Source organism: Ictalurus punctatus, chromosome 16 (assembly GCF_001660625.3).
Source record: "Ictalurus punctatus breed USDA103 chromosome 16, Coco_2.0, whole genome shotgun sequence".
NCBI lineage: Eukaryota > Metazoa > Chordata > Actinopteri > Siluriformes > Ictaluridae > Ictalurus > Ictalurus punctatus.
Window position 1 is genome coordinate 3,404,931 of NC_030431.2, and position 25,679 is coordinate 3,430,609.

A 25,679-nucleotide genomic window follows, 5' to 3' on the forward strand; every position below is an offset into this window, starting at 1 on the left:
GAAACCAGCTGAGACCGATTGGATAATGATGCGCAACCCGCGGCTCCGACAGAAATGACGGCAGGAGGAATTCTCTAGAAGTCGATGTCTACACACTATACAAGGTGATATCAATTGAATGCTTTCAGTCGATTAAAGCGATGAATGTGATTAAAACAATTCGATTCAAGTGGCCTATCAAACAAGCCGTTAAGTATAAAGCCTCGATAATCGAATTTAATAACGTTCATAAGGGTGCTTTTCCACCACTGTAATCCTAGACGCCCTGGCTTTGCTTCATAGACCCCATTAGACTATGCAAAACCCCAAGTGTAGACAGAAAGCTAATGTAATGTATGTACTGTATAGGCTAGGTTCATGCATCTGTTTTTGTTTAAACAGTTTAAATGTGTCTACACAGCTTAAGGATCGGTTGAAGATTGCTCGATTCCTCTCAAATCATATAGTTTTTGAGTCGAGCACCTGGTATGACTTTGCGCTTTACATTGTACATGTTTAGCATGCAGATGAGGATCGCTTTGCCCTTGTTATGAGGGCAATGGGTGGCATCTGTTCCTACATGGTGGACTTGGGAACGAGCTTGTGACTCTCCAAAGAGCACCTAGAGCACAATATCATAGAATATATATATATATATATATATATATATATATATATATATATATATATATATATATATATATATAATCATATATCATTAAGACTAATTCAGCGTACACCTATACTTATCCTGGGGGGGAGGGGGGGGGGGGTGCAGCAAAATGTTATAAAATGACATTTATTTCAATGAAATCTGTCATAATCAGCTGTCTTTTCAGTGTCAATTGTTTCCTGTGTAGTTCGAATGGGAATTTACTTCTTTAACCAGCGCCTTTTGTCTGCATTCGTTTCTATTGCTGCGATATTTATTTATTTATTTTTTGCTATAGGAATGTTAAGTAACATTGTGAGAGCAGCATTCAAATTGTGAAGTAAAGTATTACTATCTCAGATGGATGTTTTTGTTTTTTTTTTAAAAAAAAAAAAAAAACATTTGAGGAAGATTGTTCGTGGAACGTTATACCCTTTACAATGTCAAAAAAAAAAAAGTCACTGTTGTGTCTCCAGTCCCACATCTTCAGTCTCGTAGATTTTTTCATGCTTGAGGGATAAGATACAGGAATATAAAACTCGAACACAGAGAGATGCTTTGATCCCCCGACACGTGAACGTGCTTTATTAATAACACTCTGAGCAAATCTCTTTAGAGTTAACGCCAACGCTAACGTTACAGCACTACAGCACCACACACATAATAACTATTATTCATACATCCATCCATCCATCTTCTATACTGCTTATCAGGGTCACGGGGAAACATGGAGCCTATCCCAGGGAGCATCGGGCACATTTATGACTGACCGATGTACTATATACAGTTGAGTGCAAAAGTTTGCGTCCCCCACTGCTCGCAGGTGTTAAGAAAAGGAAATTGCGCAACCGTGTACAAGTACACGCTGTGTCTATACTGCAATCAGAAGAAGGGTTTGAAAAGAATGGAGATCATGAAGATCAAAAGCCCCCCCCCCCCCCCCCCCCCCCCCCATTCAACGACGAGGTGCTATGCAATACAACTGAGAGGATCCAAAAACTGCTCAGAGGATAAAAAGAGGTTTAGAGCAAATCGTCCTAACAGCAAATGATGGATATATGATTTATTATAGAATATAAATATCATATATGCACGAAGAGAGATTTTTTCTCTGTTATATTTTTATATTTTCACTATTTACTATCCACACATACACAATTTCAGCATTCTCCTTATTTTGGCGTAAGAGTGTACAAACCTTTGCACACATTGTAGGAGTAGAATTACTGATTTTAGATCTGTTGCTCTGGAAAATGTATTGGCACCCCTTTACCCCAATTGTCAATGGGAATGGACTGCCTGTCTGCAAATATTCATTTGGTGGTGGACTGTGCTTTTTTTGTGTGTGTATGTGTAAGTATGTGTGTGTCAGGTACAACAGCCGTCATTTTTTATTCTGCTCAACAATCTGAAAAGCTCAGGGCTCCGAAAAATCCTCAGGAAAATCCATACATGATGCAATATTTGTCTCCATCCATGCCAAATCGTTCCCGCCGCAACCCGAGCAGCCAAGATATCCCAAACAACCTGACAGCTTGAATCGCATCCATCTGAACACCAGCATTCGTCTGATTTAAACTGCAGAATATGTCCGATTCAAAGCACACAGCTTTGGAGGCACTCGTCAGCCGGTTTCGAGCGAACATGGCACGGAGATATATTTGGCTCCACATTGGTGTAATGATGTAAGAAAGACAAGTTCGAGCTTCTTTTTAAAGCTCAGCCACCGTGTCGTGGTTTGGTGCTGAGAGACAGATGCAGTCGGGAAAACAAGAGGAGAAACAGAGAGGGAGAGGGAGAGGGACTGAATAAGGGAAGAGAGGTGGAGAAAATAGGAGTATGATGGCATGAGTGGAAGATACTGTAGGTTGAGAAATGATGAGAGAGAGAGAGAGAGAGAGAGAGAGGTAAGTTGATGAGAGAGACAGAGAGAGATAGAGAGACGGTGAATGATGAGGAAGCGTAAATTGTAAGACAAAGCAAGAATGGCAGAAAGAGAGAGGAGGGTAAGTAGACTTGAGGCAAAGTGTGAGTGCAGGAGAGAGAGAGAGAGAGAGAGAGAGAGAGTGAGAGAGTAAGTAGACTTGAGGCAAATGGTGAGTGAGAGAGAGAGAAAGAGAGAGGGAGAGAGAGAGACTGTAAAAGAGGGAGGGGTATATGGTGTGAGACTACAAAAGAGGCTGAGACAGAGAGAGAGAGAGAGAGAGAGAGAGAGAGAGAGAGAGAGAGAGGAGGGTAAGTAGACTTGAGGCAAATGGTGAGTGCGGGAGAGCAGAGAAAGAAAGAGAGAGAGAAAGAGAGAGAGACTGTAAAGGAGGGAGGGGTATATGGTGTGGGACTACAAAAGAGGCTGAGACAGAGAGAGAGAGAGAGAGAGAGAGAGAGAGAGGAAGGAGGGTAAGTAGACTTGAGGCAAATGGTGAGTGCGGGAGAGAGAGAAAGAGAGAGAGAGACTGTACACAAGGGAGGGGTATATGGTGAGGGACTACAAGACAGAGAGAGAGAGAGGGAGAGAGAGATGTGTGTGTAAGCAAGAGAAGAGGCAGCAGAGGAAGAAAGAGAGACTAAAGGGAACTGTGTAGGAGAGGGAAAGAAGGACATGATGCAGATCCGATGCTGTAGGTGTACTCTCATCCTGAGCGAGCACAGCTCTCACCGTCACTGATTATTCTGAGGGCAGAGAGACAGTGGGACGGACAGAGAGATAAAGCGGGACAGAGAAACAGACAGAGAGAGAGAGAGAGAGAGAGAGAGCACATGACTGAACGGAGAGAGCGGGTCTCAGGACACGGACGAGGTAACGGACGAGACGATGGTGTTTGTTGGGATTAGAGCAGGAACAGATGTTGGTGCGGATGCTGATTCACACACCAAGGACAATGTTGGTAAAGTTGACGTTGTGTGTGTGCGTCTGTGTGTGTATGTGTGTGTGTGTGTGTGTGTGTGTGTGTGTGTGTGTGACTTTTAAAATCAATATTAAATGTAATCATTCAGCCAGAAATGGAATGTACACCAGTTACTTACACCAGCTGCACTTTGGATTGTTTAGTTGTGTACTGGAGCTGCAAAGCTAATGTTGCTAACAAGTACCTAAAAATGATTATCATCACGCTCACCTCGAAACATTCGTACATAAACATAATCATAAATATTTAAAAACACGCATTAAACGAATCTCTTCCAAAAATAAAACTCTTTATACTTCAGGCCACGACCCCTAATCCCCCTGAATCTGATGCTGGTGCACAGAGACCCCAAAGAACGTGTCAAAGGAAGTGCATTTGTGCTAGAACTTTACATCCTTTTGTCCTTGTTTACAGACAATCAGCAGGTCTATTTGATACACTGTAGAACTCCACAAAGGTGGAGACGCAACAATTTCATTCAGTACACCATGCTAAATTAGAGGATGTACTTGTTAGCTACAATAGCTTTAGATTCTAGACAATACACATGTTTTGGCTAATCAGCTACATCTGGGGTAAAGGAGTAGATTTCATTTTTTGGGCCCAAGCAGATTTTAAACTTAACGCAATAGCTCATCCATTGCTTTGGAGTACAAACAATTAGACAAAGACACATTTGCCTGTTTTAGATGTAGATGTTGTGTATTGCAAGTGTGTTACGGTAGGGGTCAAGACACAGGTCTATCCCGGGAACATGGGGATGAGGTGGGAAACTCAGCGACTCTCTACACCTTGACCGGGATGTCAGGCCATCCGTCACAGGCCACCACACGTACGTTCACGTGCTCATTCGGGGGGCAATTTAGAGAATCCAATTCATCTCTTGACTGTTTTATTTGAAGGAAACCAGAGAACCTGACGGAAGCCCACAGAGACACTGGGAGACCATGCGAAAGTCTGACCAGGCAGTATCCTGAGCTAAGAATTGAACCTGTGGCTGTGAAGCTGCAGTGATATCTGCTGCACTACCATGTCCTCACCTTGCCACCATAATGATAAACAAACCCAGAATTCCCCATGAACATGAGTCTATGACTTATTTATTACAATATAAAATGGATGGAAAGGGGTACACTAAAATTGTATTCCCACTTTCCCAAGACTTCTCTGTCTTACTGTTCGTAAGGTCCCTGGTTTGATCCTGAGCTCAGGTTACTGTTGTTCTACACGTTCTCCCAGTGCTTGCGTCGGCTTCCTCCAGGATCTCCGGTTTCACCCCACCTTTCAAAACGACACAGGGTAGGTGGATTATCTATGCAAAACTGTCCCTAGGTGCGAATGAGCATGTGAATGTATGTACGCGATGGGTCTAGCATCCCATCCAGGGTGTATTCTCACACTTTGTTCCCAGTGTTCTCAGGATAGGCTTTGGATCCACCACAACTCTGGCCAGGTATTAACAGTCTATCAAAACAAACACATCCCAAAGGGCTAAACATGGAAATGGTCGAAGGTACAGAATAGTATTCACCAATTTTACAAAGCAAGTTCAACTCAAGCAAGACAAAACAAGGGCAGTAAGCGTGGCGTGTCATCACAAAGGGAACAGAAAGTTACCACTAGTAAGGGTACTAAGAGTACTTAACCTGTGTTCACACTAACTAGTGTCAAATCGCTTTTTTTTAAAAAGGTGGTACTGGCATTAGCAAGGGTTACCATTGTTGCTCGTGGGTGTGGCCTGTCCAGGTTCTTTAATTGATGGTAGTAGCTAAAATATAGTTAATTGTATGTGCAGTTTGACACCGTTTTGACGGCTCGAACCACAACTTATACACCATTTGCTTTCAACACATCGCGTTAGTGTTTGGAGGGACGGTGGCTTAGTGGTTAGCAGGTTTGCCTCACACCTCCAGGGTCGGGGGTTCGATTCCCACTGTGTGTGTGGAGTTTGCATGTTCTCCCCGTGCTGCGGGGGTTTCCTCCGGGTACTCCGGTTTCCTCCCCCAGTCCAAAGACACGCATGGTAGGCTGATTGGCATGTCCATAGTGTATGAATGGTTGTGTGATTGTGCCCTGCGAAGTGTACCCCGCCTTATGCCCGATTCTCCCTGGGATAGGCTCCAGGTTCCCCTGTGGCCCTGAAAAGGATAAAGCGGTATAGAAGATGGATGTATTTCTGTGCACAGACAATATAGACTGACACTGGAGACTCCTTCCATAAATATTAAATTTACAGAAAGCGTCACGTTTGTAAAAATGTTCAAGCCAATATCAATAACAAAGCTTCCGACCAATCGGATTCGAGACTTCAGCATCACCGTGGTATGAATTACACTGTGAGGTTTTGTTAATGTATTTGCGATGCATGATATCGTTATGGCTTTCATGTTTCATTTATCCTATAATGAAAACAACCGCCGGAAGACTCTCTAGCTGCTTTTAAATTCCCGAAAGCGCTTTAACGACGGTTCTCCATCTGCTGTACGATGCGATGCGAGGCGATGCGATGCGAGGCTGATGCCGTTCCCCTCTTTACCTCACACATTAATTGGTCTCACGCAGGGAGCGATTTTCAGTGTGTGTAATTGCCTTTATGAGTCCGTGTTCTCACATTCCTGTCCACGTTGATCACTGTTTCTCAACTCATGACGGATTTCCTACTGGGACAATATTAGGATGATGATAAAATAAAAAAAAGGGTGATTAAAACATAATAAGTTACAAATCGGCATACAGGAAATTTCCCCTCGCGATCGTTTTATTATCTCGATCCGTTTCTCTGACCCAGTTTTCAATCAATCTCCTTTTTCTGTCTTACTATCCTTCTTTAGAGAGACCTCATTATTGCTCTAGAATCTTCTTTTGGGTTAAATAGATCAAGTTACATGTTCTTTACAGAAGTGGTGCTTTGATTCGACACCTAATCTCAATGTAAGTCAGCGAAAGCTCACGGACAGGAAGTATAAACGTGAACTTGTGCAGAATTGAAAGGATTTAAAGAGGAACAAATACTGAAAGGTTGCATGATTGTAGAGCCAAAGGCAACCGTAAGGCTTTACCCTGTACTACAAGTAGCGAACAAAACACTGCATTCAACGTCCAACGATAAAACGTATAAGAATGACATGCCGTCGTTTAGTAATTCGGAAATCATCGTCATTGGCAAATCTCGGTTTTGTATTATAAGTGGAGTTTAAAAACTTTGGAACATGGTGTTTGAGTAAAACTGTAGTCTGACAGCTAACATTGTTTATTTGCCACTAATAACTTTCAAAAAACAAAAACAAAAAAAACACTCTGAATGAGATTGGACTGTGGGCGGGGCATCTGGGGCATTCTTTGCTCAACAGTTATAATCACTGTCATTGAAAATGAATAACGTCTGACTGTTTTGTCACATCGTGTCACTGCTATTGTGAATGCGCAATTTAAAAAACGCTGAAAAAGACTGTAATTGAAAGAAATCTTTCCTCGTCGCTGACATAACGCGGGCTGACAGGGATTTCCAGAACGCTGCACACTGTACATTTAGGCTGTCGGGCGTCGTCGGATATGGAACGTGTTTGAGTTGTTTATTTATCTCCAAACCCATGAAGAAGCATCTTCAGCATCCACTGGTTTGGATGCTTCGTCATTCCAAAGTGCAAACCTATAGACCTTGCTCTCTGGATGCTATTCAACATATTTATTTTATTTTTTTTCAGTCTGGTTTAATGATTTATTCAGTACTTCTATTTACAACGCGTTGTTATATGCAGCAAGAGGCAAAGGCCATGCTGGTAAATAAAGCTAAAATTAGGTTTGGGGAATTAACTCGTAGCAGTAAGAGCAGGAGTTATTTTCCCAGCGACGGTGCATGGGTGACCTTAAGGAGCGAGGAACGGCGGCGTGGAGGGCCGGAACGAACGAACTCGATTCGGGGTTCTAGTAATTGAATTTGATTTGACGTGATTTGATTCTCTGGGATGATTTCAGTGAAGCAGTCACAGGAGAGCCTGGTGCCAGATGGTAATTTCGCAGCACGTGAAGGGAGTTCACTGAGCAAAAAAACAATGCTGGATTGCGCTTGGGTGAGGGACTGAACGCTCTCGACTCACCGAACGATTCAGGTCATGGCCGGAGGGATATGAATAATTCACGGCCGTGTGATGTCATGTGATGTCTCACACCGTAACCTCACTCCATTGGACGAGTCAATTAGCTTCTTTCCTTTCAGACTGGAGCTACTGTAAAGAATATCACACATGGGGTCATGCTATTATTGGAAATGAATGAGTGATCGGGTTGGTGCAGAGTTACTGTTACTACACAAATAACCCTTGCAGTTGACCAAAGCTAATCATTTTCTATTTGTTCAAGAATGACGTTTTTTTAGATCGTTTTTATTAGCAGCTATCGACCGTCTCTCTTGTGAGGTTAATAAGACAAGCTTGTCACATTACTGAGAAACCGCAAAGAGTCGATTCCTCTGTCCTGAAAACTTCAAATGACCTCTGAGTGTTACGACGGACTGACACTGGAGACTCCTTCCAAAAAATCATTCGGTTTAAAGTAGACCTGTGATAACGTATCAGAGCGAGCGTGTTCATATAAATGAATATTAAGTGAATTTTTCTACTGAAGATTTGTCGCGGCGGTGATGATTCGCTTGCATAATGCGATTAGACATTTTCTCCTGAGATGTTTTGTGGTTGAAAGTCCTCTCAGTGCTTCATTATGAATCGCTTCACTCACTTAAGGGCTCTGCGGATTCCGTTACTTTTAACGCTGCATTAAAAAAGATCCTTACTCCGATGCCTGCTGCGACGCGGGACTCGACGTCCCAGAAGTGCTCCACCGTTCGTCGTAGAAAAACGATTCAGCTCTCGCGATCTTGTCGCGAGGTCGACGTTACGGACGCTCGACATACAGTCGTGTACTGATTACAAATGCACCTCTGCACAGAAGGTGTTGATTCATTTTTATACAGAAGCAGCTCTGATAGTAGTGCAGCTGCAAATCACAGGTTCATCACATTGGGAAAAAAAAAAATCATGGTGTTATTTAACGAAGAAAAACGTACAGTAGATGCGCTATCCACTTTATTAGGAACACCTGTACACTTGCACGTTCGTGCAGTCTATCTAATCAGCCAATCATGTAACAGCAGTGCAATGGATAAAATCATGCAGATGCAGGGTCATGGGCTTCAGGTAATGTTCCCATCGAACATCAGAACGGCTTTTCACGCCACTGGAGTGTGAAAATCCCAAGAGATCAGCAGTTTCTGAAACAAAGGTGTGCAGGTGTTCCTAATAAAGTGGACAGTGGGTGTATGTAACTGTTAAGGTGAAATCTGTTGTTGTTGTTGTTGTTGTTGTTTTTTCTCCTTCCTGCGAAGAGATGTTTGTGTAACATTTATGGAAGGAGTCTCCATTATCAGAGCTTCTTTTTGGAAGTTTTCCGAAACATCTGGTTTTTTTTTTTTTTTCCCGGTAACACGACCAGTTGTGTTTAGTTTTTGTTGTTTTTTGTCTTATTAACTTCGACACGGAGAAGAGTAAAAAAAAAGAGAGATGATTCTGTTTATAGCTGCTACTGTATAACGAAAGTAAGAACAGGAAGTCACTTTTTTTATGGAAGTCCCACAACATTAAATGTAACTATAAATTTATTGAAAACTCAAATTGTCATTCTTTAAAAAAAAAAGAAGTTGTAACTGCTGTCACATTGCTGTGGAATTAAAGGAATAAAACACACGGGATGTGGCGTTGTTGGAAAGATCATTGACTCCGTGTTGGTAGCGTCCCTGTAATGTGATGATTAGATCAATTTTTTCCATGTTCCTTGGAGAAATTAAGCCAGTGGGTCATTTGGACTCGCGCTAGATGTAGTGTCCAGTATTTCTGTGTATCACAGATGGTTGTGGTGTTGCTGTGAATCACCCTGAAGCCCTCACACTGACCAGATTACAGTTCACACTCCAACAGATGGCCTTCGTCGTCACACACCGTGAAATGAAATGCTGAATTAGTATCTTTGTCTAAGTGTGCTATAAATAATATAAATCTGTGCTATAAATCCTCCTCTATGGGCAGATTCACCCTGTCCCTGTGAGAGCTTTACAGTTCCACGTGCCAGACATTATCATCCAAAGTGAGGTGGAAACCATTCACGGCTCAGAGGTGATGGAGGAACTTTTTCAATTCAATGAGTAACTGTATTCGGTATGAAATAATTCACTTTAACGTCTATGGGTTTAAACTTCAGACCTTATTTCATTCCTAATTGAAAAAATATTCCCCAAAAAGAACAATAAGCTGTTCAATAATACACTTAGAAAAAAAGGCTACTTTTTGAACCCTTAAGGGTTTTATCAGTCTATCCCTTAAATGTTTTATGGAGAAACTACAAAAGAGTCTTCGCTATCTTTAACGAGTATTAACCTAATCCTTTTAGGAGGATAAGCATCTGTAACGATGTAAAGAACGTTTGAAGAACCTTTGATGAACCCATAGGGATTCTTCTCATACACTCTTAGAGAGAGAAAAAAAGGTACTTCAAGGGTTCTTTAGAGAGTTAGGGGTTTTAGCTTTCTTAAAGGGTAACACTCTGACAACCAAGGTTCCCTGTGTACAACCATTTTAGGAAGATTTAAAAAATAATTAAAAAAGAACCCCTTTCTAAGAATGTGTTTGAAGAATCTTAAAGGGTTCTTTGAGGAAATCCTTAAAGGTTTTGTATAGAACCCTGCAGAAAGTGTTGGCCTATCAGAACAGGGATCTGTTCAACCCTTTGGGGATGATACAGTATGAACCCTTAACTACCAAAAGAACACTAAAGGAACCTTCGAAGAACACCTTTTATAGGAGTCTATTAGGAGAATCCTTAAGGGTTCATTGATCGTCCATCTAGGGAACCTATATAATGCAGGTTTTGTGAAGACCTCTAAAGCAGACTGTTAGAAATGGTTCTAATTTTGGGAAGCTAAAAACCCTTAATTAAGAAAAAACAAACAAACAAACAAACAAATAACTTTTGAAGAACCATTTTCTAAGCATGCGTTAGAAAAATCCTTAATGGTTCAATGGTTGCCCTCGAAGGAAACCTTTAAAGTTTTATGTAGAACCCTATAAAATACTAAATAGCTTTCCTATTATAAAGGGTTCCATGTACAACCCCTTTTAGGAAGCTAAAAACCCATAACTATCCTAAGAACCCTCAAAGATCCTTCGAAGGACTCTTTTATTTTGAGTGTATTAGAAGAATCCTTAATGGTTAAAAGGTTCTTCAAGGGTTTTATATACAACCCTTTTAGGAAGATGAGAACCCATATTTATCCCTTTCTAAGAGTTTATTAGAAGAATCCTAGAGGGTTCTTTGCTTGTCCATCTAGGGAACCCTTAAAGGTTTTTTAAGTGGTCATTGGATATTTAAGGGTTCTTATCTCCCAAAAAGGAGGTCTAATTGGAATTCTTTCAGATAGAGAAGTCACTCTGGTTCTGTACTGAACTGAACATGGCTTGGTGTTCCTCAAGGCTCTGTTTTAAGCCCACTGTCGTCGTCCCCCCCCCTTAAATTTGCTACCTGGCATGCAATTTAATATAATTTTTTTGCTAGCTTCCACTGTCATGCCGCTCCTTTAAAGCGTTATTATACACATCCAGATCTACTGAACTTTTACTGTCCTTTATTATTATTACTTTTTACAATGCAGGGTAACAAACCAGTTCCACCCACATGCTGATCCAACGAGAGTGTGTATGCGTTTATGTAAGGCTGTTATATAAGCAGTCAGAATAAAAAAAAGGCTGAAAACAAAGCAGCACTGGCGCCTTGCAGGGGAAGTGGAGTATAGTGTGTGTGTGTGTGTGTGTGTGTGTGTGTGTGAGAGAGAGAGAGAAAGGAGATAGAACCGCTGGCGCAGCAGAAATAAATTGGAAATGTCAGGAAATTCTAAAGCATAGACTAGCAAATAATATGGTTGTGTGTACGACCCCACCCAGTATAGTAGATTGTGAAAGTACTGTACTTCCTGTAAAGCACGTCCAGTTACTTAGAATTTAACAATGTTTGGTTAGCGTTTAATACCTTAATAATGAAATATGATCATTAATTCATTAATGATGATTTAAACATGTGACATAAGCGTCCATCAGCACCATCGTTAAACTACATTTAATATTTACCATTAATAAACCAGTAATAAATATTTTAAAAAATTTAATATTTGTTCATTCTAAACTATATTGACGTTTAAGATGACGTCGAGAGTCACTGGAAGTAAAGGAACCGATGCTCATAATCATGGTTAGCACGTTCGCCTCACACCTCCAGGGTCCAGGGTTCGATTCCCGCCGGGTGTGGAAGTGTGTGCGGAGTTTGCATGTTCTCCCTGTGCTGTGGGGGTTTCCTCTGGGTACTCTGATTTCCTCCCCTAGTCCAGAGACATGCATGGTAGGCTGTTTGGCGTGTCTAAAGTGTCTGTAGTGTGTGAGTGTGTATGTGAGTGTGCCCTGTGATGGATTGGCACCCTGTCCAGGGTGTACCCTGCCTTGTGCTCCCTGGGATAGGCTCCCCCGTGACCCTGAAGAAGGAGTAAGCGGTAGAAGATGGATGGGTGGAACTTATAACATTTTTATTTATTTGTAAAATTGTAAAAAACGTACACAATTTCAGGTAAGCCTGAAATTGCTATGTAGTGAATAAATATGCAGATATTATTGGCTAAACAGACTCTTCATAATTAACTTCTCATACTGCATATCATTATATTAATTATGAATTATTGTCATATGAAACGTTATAGTTTATATGGGGGGGGGGGGGGGGGCATTTATGGCATCAGTACATCCCTTATAGAATAAAAAGATACGTAAGCATTTATTAAGATTAATATTACTATCTTTTAATGAATATTCATATTTCAGCATAACAACTTTAGTGAAGTAGTGATTACATCTCAACGTGGAGCTCAGCGGCGCTTCGTAAGTGAGTCACAGCGAGAGGGGGGGGCAGTCTCAATTTGCGTGCAAATAATTTACGAAATATTACAATGATAAATGTTAATGAATCGGATGTTAATGTGAAATCAGATATAAATCAATTTCGATATTGAGTTTAAGTCTCAATTTATTTATTTTTTAAAAAACGACATATTTTTGTAAACACCGCTCTCCACGACTCCCCCCCCCGCATTCGATGCGCAGTGGACTCGTCCGAGGAAAGGGAAGAGGAACAGAAAGTGACCGGGCCGGTAATTAATAAACAGCGGTGTCGGCTTGGGCTCATAACATCACAGACCTGCTGTCAGATTAAACTTTATTTACAGCACTTTATTTACTTCTGGTGAGTGACCAAATAACTGTTATTTGAACATAAACTTGAACGCATAAACTTACCCGTAACAGTTTAAATGAAGTACATAAAGGTTCTAGAGATATTGTTTATTACTTTTTGCAATTAAACTATAATTAAATCACAGGATATTGCAGTTATATTATATATTGCAAAGTTTATTGAAAAGTGCACATTGCATTTCAGTTATTAGGTCTTTAAGAGGCTTTATTGCATGCTCAGTTTCAATTATTTTGTGTTTTGCAGCCTTTATTACACTCTATTACAGGCTTTATTGCAGTTCATTTGCATATGAGAAGCTCTGATGTAGGTTTATAGTACCTTCTAAGGCAGGTACACTGTATATTGTAGTTATATTGCATGTAAATAATTTGTTCCAGCGACAGTGAATTATTGGCAAAAGTAGAGGAACAAAGATTGTCTAAAACTAACATACAATAGTTAAAATTTCCCACTAAAGCAAATAACTTGTGTGTATATATATATGTGTGTATATATATGTATATGTATGTATGTGCATATGTATGTATATATGTTTTCGTGTATGTATGTATGTATGTATGTATGTATGTGTGTGTATATGTGTAAAAAAAAAAAGTGAATCGTTTGTTACCCTTGAAAAAAAAAAAGTTGATAAAATGCCGCCGGTCAAGATGTTACAAGATGTTTACAAGATGTTTCCCTGGGCTATTTCCCGTTTCCCTGAAGTGTACAGTAAATATGACATGGTACACATGTAAAATCCCTTTGTTATGCATCCGCCATGAGAAAAACCCCCATGAAGAGCTTTCATTGCAAAATGGACTGAGGATTATTACTGTTATAAAACAATACATAGTCAGTTTGAAACACAAAGGAAGCATAATAAGCATTATTTAAAACAAACAAACAAACAAACAAACAAACAAAAAAACAACAACAAAAAACCCAGCAAAGCCCATTTTCATAACGAGTGCCAATAATTTTGAGTTGATTGTCTGGAAGGCTCTAGATACTGTATATTACATAAAACAATATATTGATCATTACATATACATTGATGGTGAATTGTTAGTTGTAGTGTATATCGGGAGTTTGTTTGCAGTTTGACGTTAAATAGTGGTACAGTGGTTAAGGTTTGTACTTGAGTATGCGTGTGTGTGTGTGTGAGAGAGAGTGTGTGATACACAGTGGTGTGACCTCTTTCGTCCTTGTCATCGTACACATATTTGCATAGGAAGTCTTGCTTCATTTTTGTTTCATACACGTATTTAGATTTGTGAGGACCAAAAATGTCTAAATGTCCTCACAAAACATCGTGTGTTTTAGAGTTCTATCTAGAGCCAGAATATTGCCTCCTTGTTATTGAGGGTTTTTTTTTTTTATACAATAAATGCTTGATTTATAAAGGTCAGATTGGGATGGAGTAGTGCTGGAATACAACAGGACACAGCCCAGAGGTCGCAGAATAAAATGGTGAAGGCTTTACCGCACATATCCATCTCCTGTGCTGCGGATCAGGATGGATCTTGTGATCCATTTACGGCTGGTCCAGAGTTCCTGCAGGGGGGAACCAGTGGAGTGTGTGATATTAGCTGAGGCATGTTGCTCAGGCCATATGTGCCTGCGTGCGCGCTTGTTTTACAGCCAACGCATTCATTTTCATTTGTTCACCTGACAGATGATTATATTTATTATGGAATATTATTAAATGCAGTCTCAGGATTTTTATTTTTATTTTCATGGCCAATCCAAGAATCATCATCATAGTCCATAGCGTGGCTCAGAACACAAGGAGTTGATTGACAGAACTGAGGGAAATGGGCGACAGTCGACAACGCGGGAAACACGGATTAGAAACACACAATAACATTCATTTAGACTTCGTGACAACGCACACTGTAATAGACACACTGGGGTATATGTAGAAAAACGAATTAAGGGCTAGAAACGGATTTGTCGGGACCGACGCCAAAACAAAAGCATGCAGGAGAAATAACAAGACCAAGGAGCACTTGCCGAGCTAGGAATCACGTCGCATGCTGAGAGAAGGGATTTGAGACAGTGTTGGTGGGGTATCAGTTACTGTAATTTGTTACACCATTGATCTCGCATTCTACTCTAGTTCTAATCAGAATTTCCTAGATAGGGTGCTTGTGACTGGGCAGAATTAAGGCGAAGCTGAGTCGCGTTGATTCGAGTTGAATCGGTTTGAATGTTTTTCTTTAATTTGAGTTTATATACAGTGCTTTTTTTAGCGATAGGATCGCTGTGAGTGGGTGCGTATTCCAAGCGGATTTCACTCCGTACAGGATTCCATGGAGTTTTTTTTTGCGGTTGTTGCGGCTAAAAATGCTCGATTTCGCTGCAGATTTTATTTTTTTTCTTCTAAATTTGCGATGCAGTTTGCGAGTTTTTTGTACTCGTGTTTAATAAACGTGAATCAAAAAGGGCTTTGGCTGACTGCGCGTTGTGACAACGTCACGTGACGTATCTCGGCCCAAACCTGCTGAAAATCTGCGGTAATTCTGAAAAATGGCAAGGTCCTCAGAATATTGCGCAGTTTGCTTGATTTTGCGTTCATTTCTGCGATCGCGAAATCCTGGAGATGCTGGGATTTGAGTTGGGTTTGTTTAAGTTGATTTGATTTAGATGGTTGCTTTTTTTGCCATTTGAGTTTTTTATGCTGTCTTGGTTAGGGATTGGTGTGAGTTGGCCAAAGCTTAGCTGATTTGATTTGAGACGATTTGATTTGATTTGAGTTGATTTGAATTGACTTGAGTTGATTTGAGTCGAGTCGATTTGATTTGAGTTGATTTCATTTGAGTCGATTTGATTTGAGTTTATTTGATTTGAGTTGATTTCATTTGAGTTGATTTGATTTGATTTGAGTCGATTTGATTTGAGTTGATTTGATTTGAGTCGATTTGATTTGACTTGAGTTGATTTGATTTGAGTCGATTTGATTTGAGTTGATTTGAGTTGATTTGATTTTAGTCGATTTGATTTGACTTGTTGATTTGATTTGAGTTGATTTGATTTGAGTCGATTTGATTTGAGTTTATTTGATTTGATTTGAGTTGATTTGATTTTAGTCGATTTGATTTGATTTGAGTTGTCATTTGAAACTGTCATTTGAGTTGTATATCCCTCTTACAAGTTCCTTAGAAAACAAGTAGTCTATTACATTGTAAATAATGGTGACTAAAAACCTTATTTGAGACCAACTTTTTGGCAGCCTTTATGCCCAGTCAAAATTTCTTTGAGTTGCGTTCCAGGCAATTACACATAGTCTAAACCTGTTACACAGTTGAACTTATTTGCCCCACTCAGTGGAATCAAGTACCTTTTCTGGGCTTGCAATGGCATCAGAGATGACCATATGTGTACATATATACACACGCACTGACCGTTCCTTGACTCCAAAGCACTGGATAATGAGCTGTAGCAGAGCAAGTCAGGTACAGTTTTCAGCTAAAGGTTGCTTCAAACCTTGAAACTTTTGTCGGTTACATGTCTTACCCGTGTGTTGTCTGTGAGACAGCATGTCTCAAATGTGTATAAGCTTGAAGGCATGTCATACTTCGCACCACCCTTTGACCTCCCTCCCTCCCTGATCTTTAGGGTGTCTATGGAATTCTTTCAGAGACCGCAAAAGTCAAGCAAGTCGGAACAAGCCACATCTAAAAGCTAACCCTAAGCTACAAGTGAGTCAAGAATCTTCTAATTCAAGGTCGAAATGGCGCTCTATCAAGATGCTACACGAATTCTGAACCTTGTCTTCCGAGGCACGTTGGCAAGTACTATAGGAAGAATTAGTTTTCTGCTTCCACAGTGATAGCGAGGATGTGCTGACCGATTCTTCTATCTCATGGAGCATTAAGACCGATGTTCCAAGAGCTCGTGCTGGAATACTCTACCCTAACCATTCCTCCAGATCCTTCTAAAGTTGCATAGCACTTTACGGCCAATCCCAGAGCTTCCATTTATACCTATTAAGAATACCAACGCTTGAACTCATCGCCTTTGACTCTGGGGTCATGCACACTTGAGAAAAAAAGCACAAGCATGAGCGAAACTCTGCAACTCCCGGCATTGCAAGTGCAGGCTCCTTGCGAAGTGAATCAGGATGGATCTGCCAGCGGAGGAAATCCCACCTCCCCCAGTCCGTCCCTGCGGCGCAAACGGTTTAAGATGCGCCGAATGAGGCATGTGCAGAGCGAAAGGGAGCCGACTTTAGAGGGGTCTAAAGAGTACCTGCAGCTCCCGTCCATCGAGATTACACCATCGAGCGATGAAGATGCCGTCGGCTCGGGCTCGTCCACGCCGAGCGCCTCGCCGTGCCGCAGACGCTCCCTCCTGAGGAAATGGCTCCGAGGAGGCGACAAGAAAGAGCAAAGCAGTGAGAGCAGGTCTGTATGATTAAGACAACTACACCTCATTCCTCCATCCTTCCCTGCTGCCCAAGTTGAGTCCACTCTTCCTGTCTATACAGTGTATGTGGATACAGCACTCAATACAGAAAACCACATTACGTCCACATAGCGTGAATGACTTCAAGATAAGAGCAGTGTCCAAAACTACAGTTTGAGCCAGGCATTGGCTAAACTCTCAGGGGTACTCGACACATTCGTTAAGGGTTTGATAGATGGTTAGATTATACCCGGAACTGTTCCTGTTCTCGGGTTCTACATAGAACATTTAAGAGTTTTCCCAGCAGGACAACCAGAGTACACCATGGAATGCAGTGGCAGTTTCCTGAACTACACACAGGTTAGTAAAGGGTTCTTAGACGGAACCCGTTATGACCCTTAGGGGAAACGCTCTGATATAAGGTTTTACATAGAGCCTAACAGGGCTTACCCAAGACCACCATTTTCAGTTTCCTGAACTGCACCTCGGCTTCTTCTCAGAAAGGGCTCCAAGTAGAACTTTTATTTGGAAGCTAAAAACCTCTTAACTATCCAACGAACCCTTAAAGAACCCTTGAAGAACCTGTCAGAACCTGTTAAAAATGTGGCTAAATTGTCTCGGTACTTGTGGGATTCTTTAAGGGGTTTGTCGGATAATTACGGGTCGGGTTCTTCTTACACCCCCCCCCCCCCTTCCGCCTTTGTTGTTTGCTTTGTGGTGACATTCATAGCACAGTGCGAGTTCTGCATCTGGAACATCATCAAATATTCATCCTCATGTCACATTCCCCTTTAAAAATAAACCATGAAGCCTTGGAAGTGCTCGGGCCCTCGTGACCTCATGTCATGGCAAGTCTTTATGCTGATAGCTGTAACGTCAGGTGCAGATGATTTACGTTGATGGTGCAGGTTCGGACGTCTGCCAGGCGGTACGTTTCAGGTTTACCCGGCTCGGGGGGGAGGAAACGGATCGGATCGTTGTGCGGAGATTGCGGTGGTGTACCGGTGGCCGTAAATCATCTTTTATTGTTTCTCATTTCTCGGTGGAGGAACCTGTGCTTTAATATTGACGTCAACTTCCCTTTAATGGGATTTTCATATAATTTAGGGAAATTCTGCTTCCTGTTGATGGACTGTTTGTTTTCTGTTGTGTCATGCTAGGGGATTGTGGGGAATTATTTGCGGTTATTTGCTGATCTATTTTCTGGACTCATCGTTTCCTCGTGACATCACCATGAATCGCCGTCACCATGTTGAAGAGCTCGTAGTGTAGGGGCGTAAGGTTTGATATGAGGATTTTTTTGCTAGCTTGATGAATATAGATAAAGCAAATAAATCTTCAACACGAGCACGTTAACGTTATCCTCACGTGGCGAAGTCGACACGTTTCCAAGTTGAGACTGGTTTTCAGCGGTGCGTGTAAGTAAAGCATCTACAGTTACAGCCCGATATGTGAAAGTGGAAGTGAACTAATGGTTCACTTCTCCATTTCACTTGTCATCGAGTGTTCGATGGAAGTAGCGGGTGAACATCTGAGACCTGGATATACACGCGCACACACGTGTCGCACACGTCACACGCATCACACATGTTAGTTGAAGTGTAAGAGGATTCAGTGCTGAAGTGTTGTGGTCACGTTTGTGTTACAGCAGCCAGCAGAGCAGCTTACAGAGCAGCCATGAGGACGAGTCGACACGCTACCTGAGCCCTAACGCCCGGGAGGAGAGGTACGTACTGCTGTGCTTTTAATAACATGTGATTACGCTTCGCTTTGGATGGTTATTATGAAGTGTGTTTTGGAGGAGATTTGCAGAGAGATTTGCAGTGTGTGTGTGTGTGTGTGTGTGTGTGTGTGTGTGTGTGTGTGTGTGTGCAGAGGTACCAATAACATCACTAACAAGAAAATCGTAGCCGTCGGAGAGAAAAAACAGGAATTTTAGAAATATGATTATAGAAATCATAGCATTCAACAGACAGGGTGCTTTCATTACTAATAAAAAAAATAATCAGTCAGTCAATTAATAACAACAACAACAACAACAACAATAATAATAATAATAATAATAATAATAATAATAGATGATGATGATGATTATTATCGTTGTTGTTGTTTACATTTGACATCTAAACCATAGATGATGGTGAAGTTGTAAAGGTGTGTGCTGTTCCCATTAAAAGTGCCGTAGTTGTTTGATCTGTCCATTAGATGGCAGTAATATCAAACTCTCCTGCACACTGCAGTACACACTGTAGATGAATAAATTAAGGGATTAACACTCCTCTACACACTCCCCTACAGTCCTACACACTCCTACACACTCCCCTACACACTCCTCTACACTCCTACACACTCCCCTACACACTCCTCTACACACTCCTCTATACTCCTACACACTCCCCTACACACTCCTCTACACTCCTAAAACTCCTACACATTCCCCTACACACTCCCCTACAGTCCTACACACTCTCCTACACACTCCTATACACTACTACACACTCCCCTACACACTCCTACACACTCCTACACACTCCCCTACACACTCCTCTACACTCCTACACACTAATACACACTAATACACACTCCTACACACTCCCCTACACACATCTACACACTAGTACACACTCCTACACACTCCCCTGCACACTCCTCTTAATAGCCTCATGGGAGAGTGAAGGCAGCTGCTGCAGATGTTTACCTCAGCAAATCCTCGCATACCAGAATTCACCACGTATTTTTAGCTGTGTTGAGTTCCTGTAGAACATCACACTCTGTGATTGTTCTCAGGTTAATCTTTTCCCTGAGACATGCAGGCTTACAGCTGTGTGTTACATCGGTACAGCGTGTTACAGCGGTACATGGGTACATTGTGTGTGTTACAGCGTGTTATTACAGTGTGTTATTGTGTGTTACAGCGGTACAGTGTGTTATTGTGTGTTACAGCTGTACAGTGTGTTATTGTGTATTACAGCGGTATTGTGTCTACCTCTCTCTCTCTCTCTCTCTCTCTCTCTCTCTTCCTCTGTCTGTCTGTCTCACTGTCTGCCTCTGTCTGTCTCTCCGCCTACCTGTCTGTTTTTATATCCGTCTTTCTACCTGTCTGTTTCGTGTCTACCATTCCCTTAGTCTGTCTCACTTCCTCTCGATCACTCTTTCTATCCATCTGTTTATCTGTCTACTTCTTTGTCCCACTGTCTATGTTTCTGTCTTCCTCCCTGTGTACTTGTCTGTCTGTCTGTCTGTCTGTCTATGTACCAATCTTCCCTTCTGTCTGTCGGTCTGTCTGTCTGTCTGTCTGAGACTGTGTGTTAGTTCTCTCGTGCTCGTTCAGTCCCTGTGTCCGTGTGTCCTGCCTCACTCTCACTATTTAGTCCTTTTGTATTTCGCTCTCCACTCGTCTGTCCGTGCTCACTCGCTCATCCATCATGCTTTCTCCACTTCCTGTTCCTGCAGCCCTCTGTACATGTGGCTCGTTACTGCTGACAGCAGCCTGAGTGCAGGTGGAGAGATGAGCTCGCTACAGCTAGAGGAACTGGGTCAGAGAGCGAGATCAAATGAGGAAGAGAGAGAGAGAGAGAGAGAGAGATAGAGAGAGATAAGTGTTGGGTGTCGAGGAGCTCTGGGTGTTTCGCGTGTTGAGTTGATCATCATGGTGCAGACCCGGGCTCTGGGCGCTCTCTTGTGCGTCTCTCCTGTCAGGCTGCGCTGTCACCCGCGAGTCTCTACACTCAGGAGGAGACTGCACTTCCGCAAGGAGACGTGAGTAAACACGTCTCACTCTCGTCTCACACTCGTCTCACACCTCCTTCGTTCCACCTCCCGAGTCCTCCGGACAGGGACGGAATATACGCCGAGCAAATTCGGCCGGGTCCGAAGCCAAACGCTTGGAATTTCACAGCGGTTCTGATTGGCCAGACGGTGTTGATCCGACTTCTGTAAAAGCAGCTCTTGCAGCTCATGCTTGATCGTTTCTATAGTAACAGCTCACTCATGGGGACTCGGATTTTAACGTGTGTGTAATCGTTAATATGGTGAAAATTTCTTTCTTTAAAAAACGCATTTTTAAAATTCTTTTATTATTTAAAAAAATAAAAAATGTTATTCTTCCTTTAGAGTTTGTAGAAGGAGTCTCCAGTGTCAGTGCTGTGTAACGGTCAGGGGTAAAGCTGTAAGGGTAAGGTAAGGGTGGACCCAAATAAAATCAAACGCTCTAGCGTGTTCTGATATGGAAAAAGAAATCAACGTAACAGTGACATGTTTTTTATTTTTTTTTAATCGTTCTATTTACGCCGGTGTAACTCGCTTCCTCAGCGCCAGCGTTAAGAAACCTGTGCATTTTTAGAGAACCGACCCGACCCCGTAGTGCACTCGGAGGGGTGTATCGGACACGCAGGAGGAGAATTCGACACCGGCGCTGAGATCCGTGATGAATAAGTCATACAGGAGCCGGGCGACTTTATACGGCGTTTCAGGAGCACGTCGATATTCTGGCTTCAAATTCTGGCGTGAAAAATAAAGAAGGATTTGAATTGAAAAACGGAAGATTCTAGAAGATTTATTCGCGTTAAGTGTCGACGGTTTCATTCTGTACAAATCTCTACACGAGCCCATTTGAATGCACGTTCGGTAATACTCAGGAAAACACGATGGACATGGATTGGCTGGAGAAACGTACGATAAGACACCGACGTGTAACTGACACGTAGAGTATACGCTGTTTTTTTTTTTCGCAGGGTTTTTTTTTTTTTTGGAAATCATTTAAGAACAGCTTGAATATTCCTGGTCCTCGTTGCAAAACATTTGTCAAGACGTTTTGGAGTGCAAAGTGACCGAATGGCAACGGAAAGACTTCCGGCAAACAAACGTAGTTCCTGGTTTGACCACCAGGCGCCGCCATGCTTCGAATCCTATCTAAAATAAGAAAAAATAATTCTGTGCTTTAATTAACGTGAGCCTGTTTTTTTTTTTTTTTTTTTTTTTTTTTCTGTCAGACGTGGCAGGAAAACAAGACAAACATGATTCTAGGTTGAAAGGAATATGTTCGCATGTGTGTGTGTGTGTGTGTGTGTGTGTGTGTGTAAAAAAACTGCAGATGTAAGAAGATCTTTCTACTCATCAGCTTTAGTCCAGTCTTCACCACGTGCTGCGTAAAAACTGCTCACACTGCACTGCTATAGTTCACCTGAACTTCTACATGACTAACGAATGATTAATGAGTTTCTCTCTCTCTCTCTCTCACACACACACAAACCACACACACACACGCATCCTAAACTCTACGATTTAAATGATGAATACTCTAATCTCCAGGCTACACGTCTCTGTGTTGTCTCGGTGTAAACAAACAAGTCTTACAGAAAAGTGCATCCGCCATTTTTTTTTTCCACCAACACTTCATCCTCCATTTTTCTTTTTTTTTTTTTTAACGGATATTTTTTTATTCATGTTAATATTGATGACATGTTGCTACAGCGCCCTCCAACAATACTGTCTTTATGGTTGAACCATTTGATCTTTTGTTAAAAAAAAATTCACAAAAATACTCTGCTTGGTCATGGATATCAAACACAACAAAGGTTTATTAAAAAAACAAAAAACATTTTTGTTAAATATAGGTGTGCAACAATTATTGGCACCCTTTTAGTCGATACTTTGTGCTACCTCCCTTTGCCAAGATAACCGCTCTGAGTCTTCTCCTATAACGCCTGATGAGGTTGGAGAAGACATGGCGAGGGATCTGAGAGCGTTCCTCCGTACAGAATCTCTCCAGAATCTCTCGAGGTCCACGCTGGTGGACTCTCCTCTTCAGTTCACCACACAGGTTTTCTATGGGGTTCAGGTCAGGGGACTGCGATGGTCATGGCGGGACCTTGATTTCGTGGTCAGTAAAACATTTTTGTGTTGATTCTGATGCATGTTTTGGATCGTCGTCCTGCTGGAAGTTCCAGTGCAAGGCGGAGTTACATTTATACCGAAGTAACATATAAATGGATAAAAAGCACGCTCACTGCGTGACCAGCAGGACGAAAAGAGTGTGAGGGCGAGAGACATATACTATGAGAGAGAGAGAGAGAGAGAGAGAGAGAGAGAGAGAGAGAGAGAGAGCATCCCGTACGAGAGTGAAAGAGAAAGGAAGATTGTGTGTGTGTGTGTGTGTGTGTGTGTGTGTGTGTGTGTGTGTGTGTGTAAAAGCCGCAGCAGTGTCCTGTTACATGGCAGATGATTCACTGGAAAGCTGCAGACTGACGTTATCTAACAGCTCTATCAGATCCTGCACCATCTCTCTCACACACACACACACACACACACACACACACACACACACACACTCCGACCAACCCTGCATCTCACACACATCTGTTTTAACTCTCTCCATCATGAAGCCTCAGTAAGTGACCTCTAACCCTGCAGGTGTGTGTGTGTGTGTGTGTGTGTGTGTGTGTCTGAAACTAGGCCACAAACCCTTACTAATTTTCATCTCATGCTGTCTGTCACGTTCTATAATTACTCACAGATAATTAGCTCGCTGGCTGTCCATTCGGGGGGGGGGGGGGGGGTAGGAGGGGACTTTCCTCAAGGGTTCTTCAAACAGTTCTTTAAAAAGTTCCTCAATAGGGAACATCATTGTAGAATTGTACATCGAACCACCAGCGATTGCTGTATATTGCCTGAGCAAAGAAGCGTTAAGCGTTCCAGATTGAAAAGACGAGGAGCTTCAGGACATTTCCACTGCGCTGTTGAATTCTCGATCCTGACCGGACGGAAGGCGTGGAATTTAATTTTCTATAACAGCGGCTCACAGTGGTGCCAGCTGCCGTTCATATCACAGCACCACATCAGGGATGCGCCACAAGACCCTGAACTGGTGTAGGTTTTCTGTAAGGAGAAACGTGTTTCTGGAAACATTTTATGGAAGGAGTCTCCAGTGTCAGAGCTTCGTAATGGCCGTAAGCTGTAACTGCAAGTTCTGACTTGTGAGGGAGAGAAATAAGCGATGGCGAGGGAACGACTGTTTACAGCTGCTATAACGCAAGCGAGGACAGACGTTCCACAACATTACATGTAACTATAAATGGATAAAAAGTATGACATGTCAGAGAGAGAGAGAGAGAGAGAATCAGTGATGGAGCTGTCCATACAGCACCACAGTGGACTGTTATTGCAAAACGTGTGTGTGTGTGTGTGTGTGTGTGTGTGTGTGTGTGTGTGTGACAAAAACGTTTTTTGTTATTGTGAAATGTCTGACATTGTGATGTCACTATGTCGTACAAGGTTACGAAATGCAAATGAGTTCAGAATATGCATTTATAACTATTTATTTATTGTATTTATTTATTTATTTATTTATATTGTTTGTTTACAGAATTTTTTTTTTTTTAATTTCTGTATTTGACAGATGAATTCATTATTAGATCGTTTGTTTTGTTTGTTTAAAGGGACACGCCTTCCCCGGTCTGCAGTACTGCTTCATCGTGGATGCTCGCTGTGAGGTTCTCGCTGTTCAGGAGTGTGTGTGTGTGTGTGTGTGTGTGTGTGTGTTTGCATGTTGCATTGTGTGGGGGAGTGTGTGTCGCGTGCAGCAGGGACAGTGACTCAGCACATGCACTGTATGTCGGTGGCCGTTTGGGCAAGAACGTGAGGACACGCACACACACACACACACACACACACGGGAGCACAGACAGGTTTCCCAGAGTGCGCAGTTTATCCTGCTTTAAAGGATTAGAGGGCCAGCTGTTGGCCTGATTGAGCCTGCCATGAGACACACACACACACACACACACACACACACACACACACACACCGCTCCTATAGCAGTGGCAATTTTCTCAATGATCCCGAATGGGCTCCGAGGCACTGCTGCACTGGAGACACACACATACACAGAAAGATAAAGAGAGAGACTCTGAAGAATCCGATTCGTGTGATTGGCTAGGCAGCAGACTGTGCAGAACAGTAGGGGGAGGGGCTTCTTTGAGACGGAGCATGCTCAGTCACCACCAGAGCCCGGCGAGAGCGGCTCAGGCTTTTATCTGCAGTAGGACAGAGTGTGAGCAGGAGGCTGCTGCGTTTTGGCACGTGTGTGCGCGCGTGCGTGTGTGTGTGTGTGTATGTGCGTGTGTGTGTGTGTATGTGTGTGTGTACGCTGTCTGGTCCGAACACACACTCGTGGAGGTCATCAGGCACGAGTGATGCGCTAGTGGGGGGGCGCGTTTATCCCAGGCTCCCTCGCTCCGGAGCGAGGACGAGCGAGCCGAGTGGAGAGACGATGCCACGGCTGTAGGACGTAGCTTACTGCACTAATGAAAGGCTTCAAACTCGCCTGGTAAGATGCATACACCTTCGACGAGTGGACATAACCTGTCATAATAACCTGCCATTACCTAGCATGAGCTTTCATCACCTGGCATGGC

The 25,679-nt window shown here is 42.3% G+C and overlaps 1 protein-coding gene across 6 annotated transcripts in view; it reads left to right on the forward strand.

The window, feature by feature from the left end:
• The window catches only part of gramd1ba (GRAM domain containing 1Ba), a 70,676-nt gene that overhangs the window by 10,644 nt on the left and 34,353 nt on the right, over positions 1 to 25,679 (forward strand). For 2 of the 6 annotated variants that reach the window (XM_017489534.3, XM_017489535.3), the window contains exon 1: positions 25,554 to 25,591. In XM_017489534.3, coding sequence (XP_017345023.1) covers positions 25,569 to 25,591 — 23 coding nt within the window. In that variant the 5' untranslated portion in view covers positions 25,554 to 25,568. Of the gene's footprint in view, positions 1 to 12,782; positions 12,865 to 16,476; positions 17,265 to 18,913; positions 18,992 to 25,553; positions 25,592 to 25,679 lie in introns of those variants that run through there. The other 4 variants (XM_047160677.2, XM_053686748.1, XM_053686747.1 and 1 more) reach the window with 4 other exon arrangements.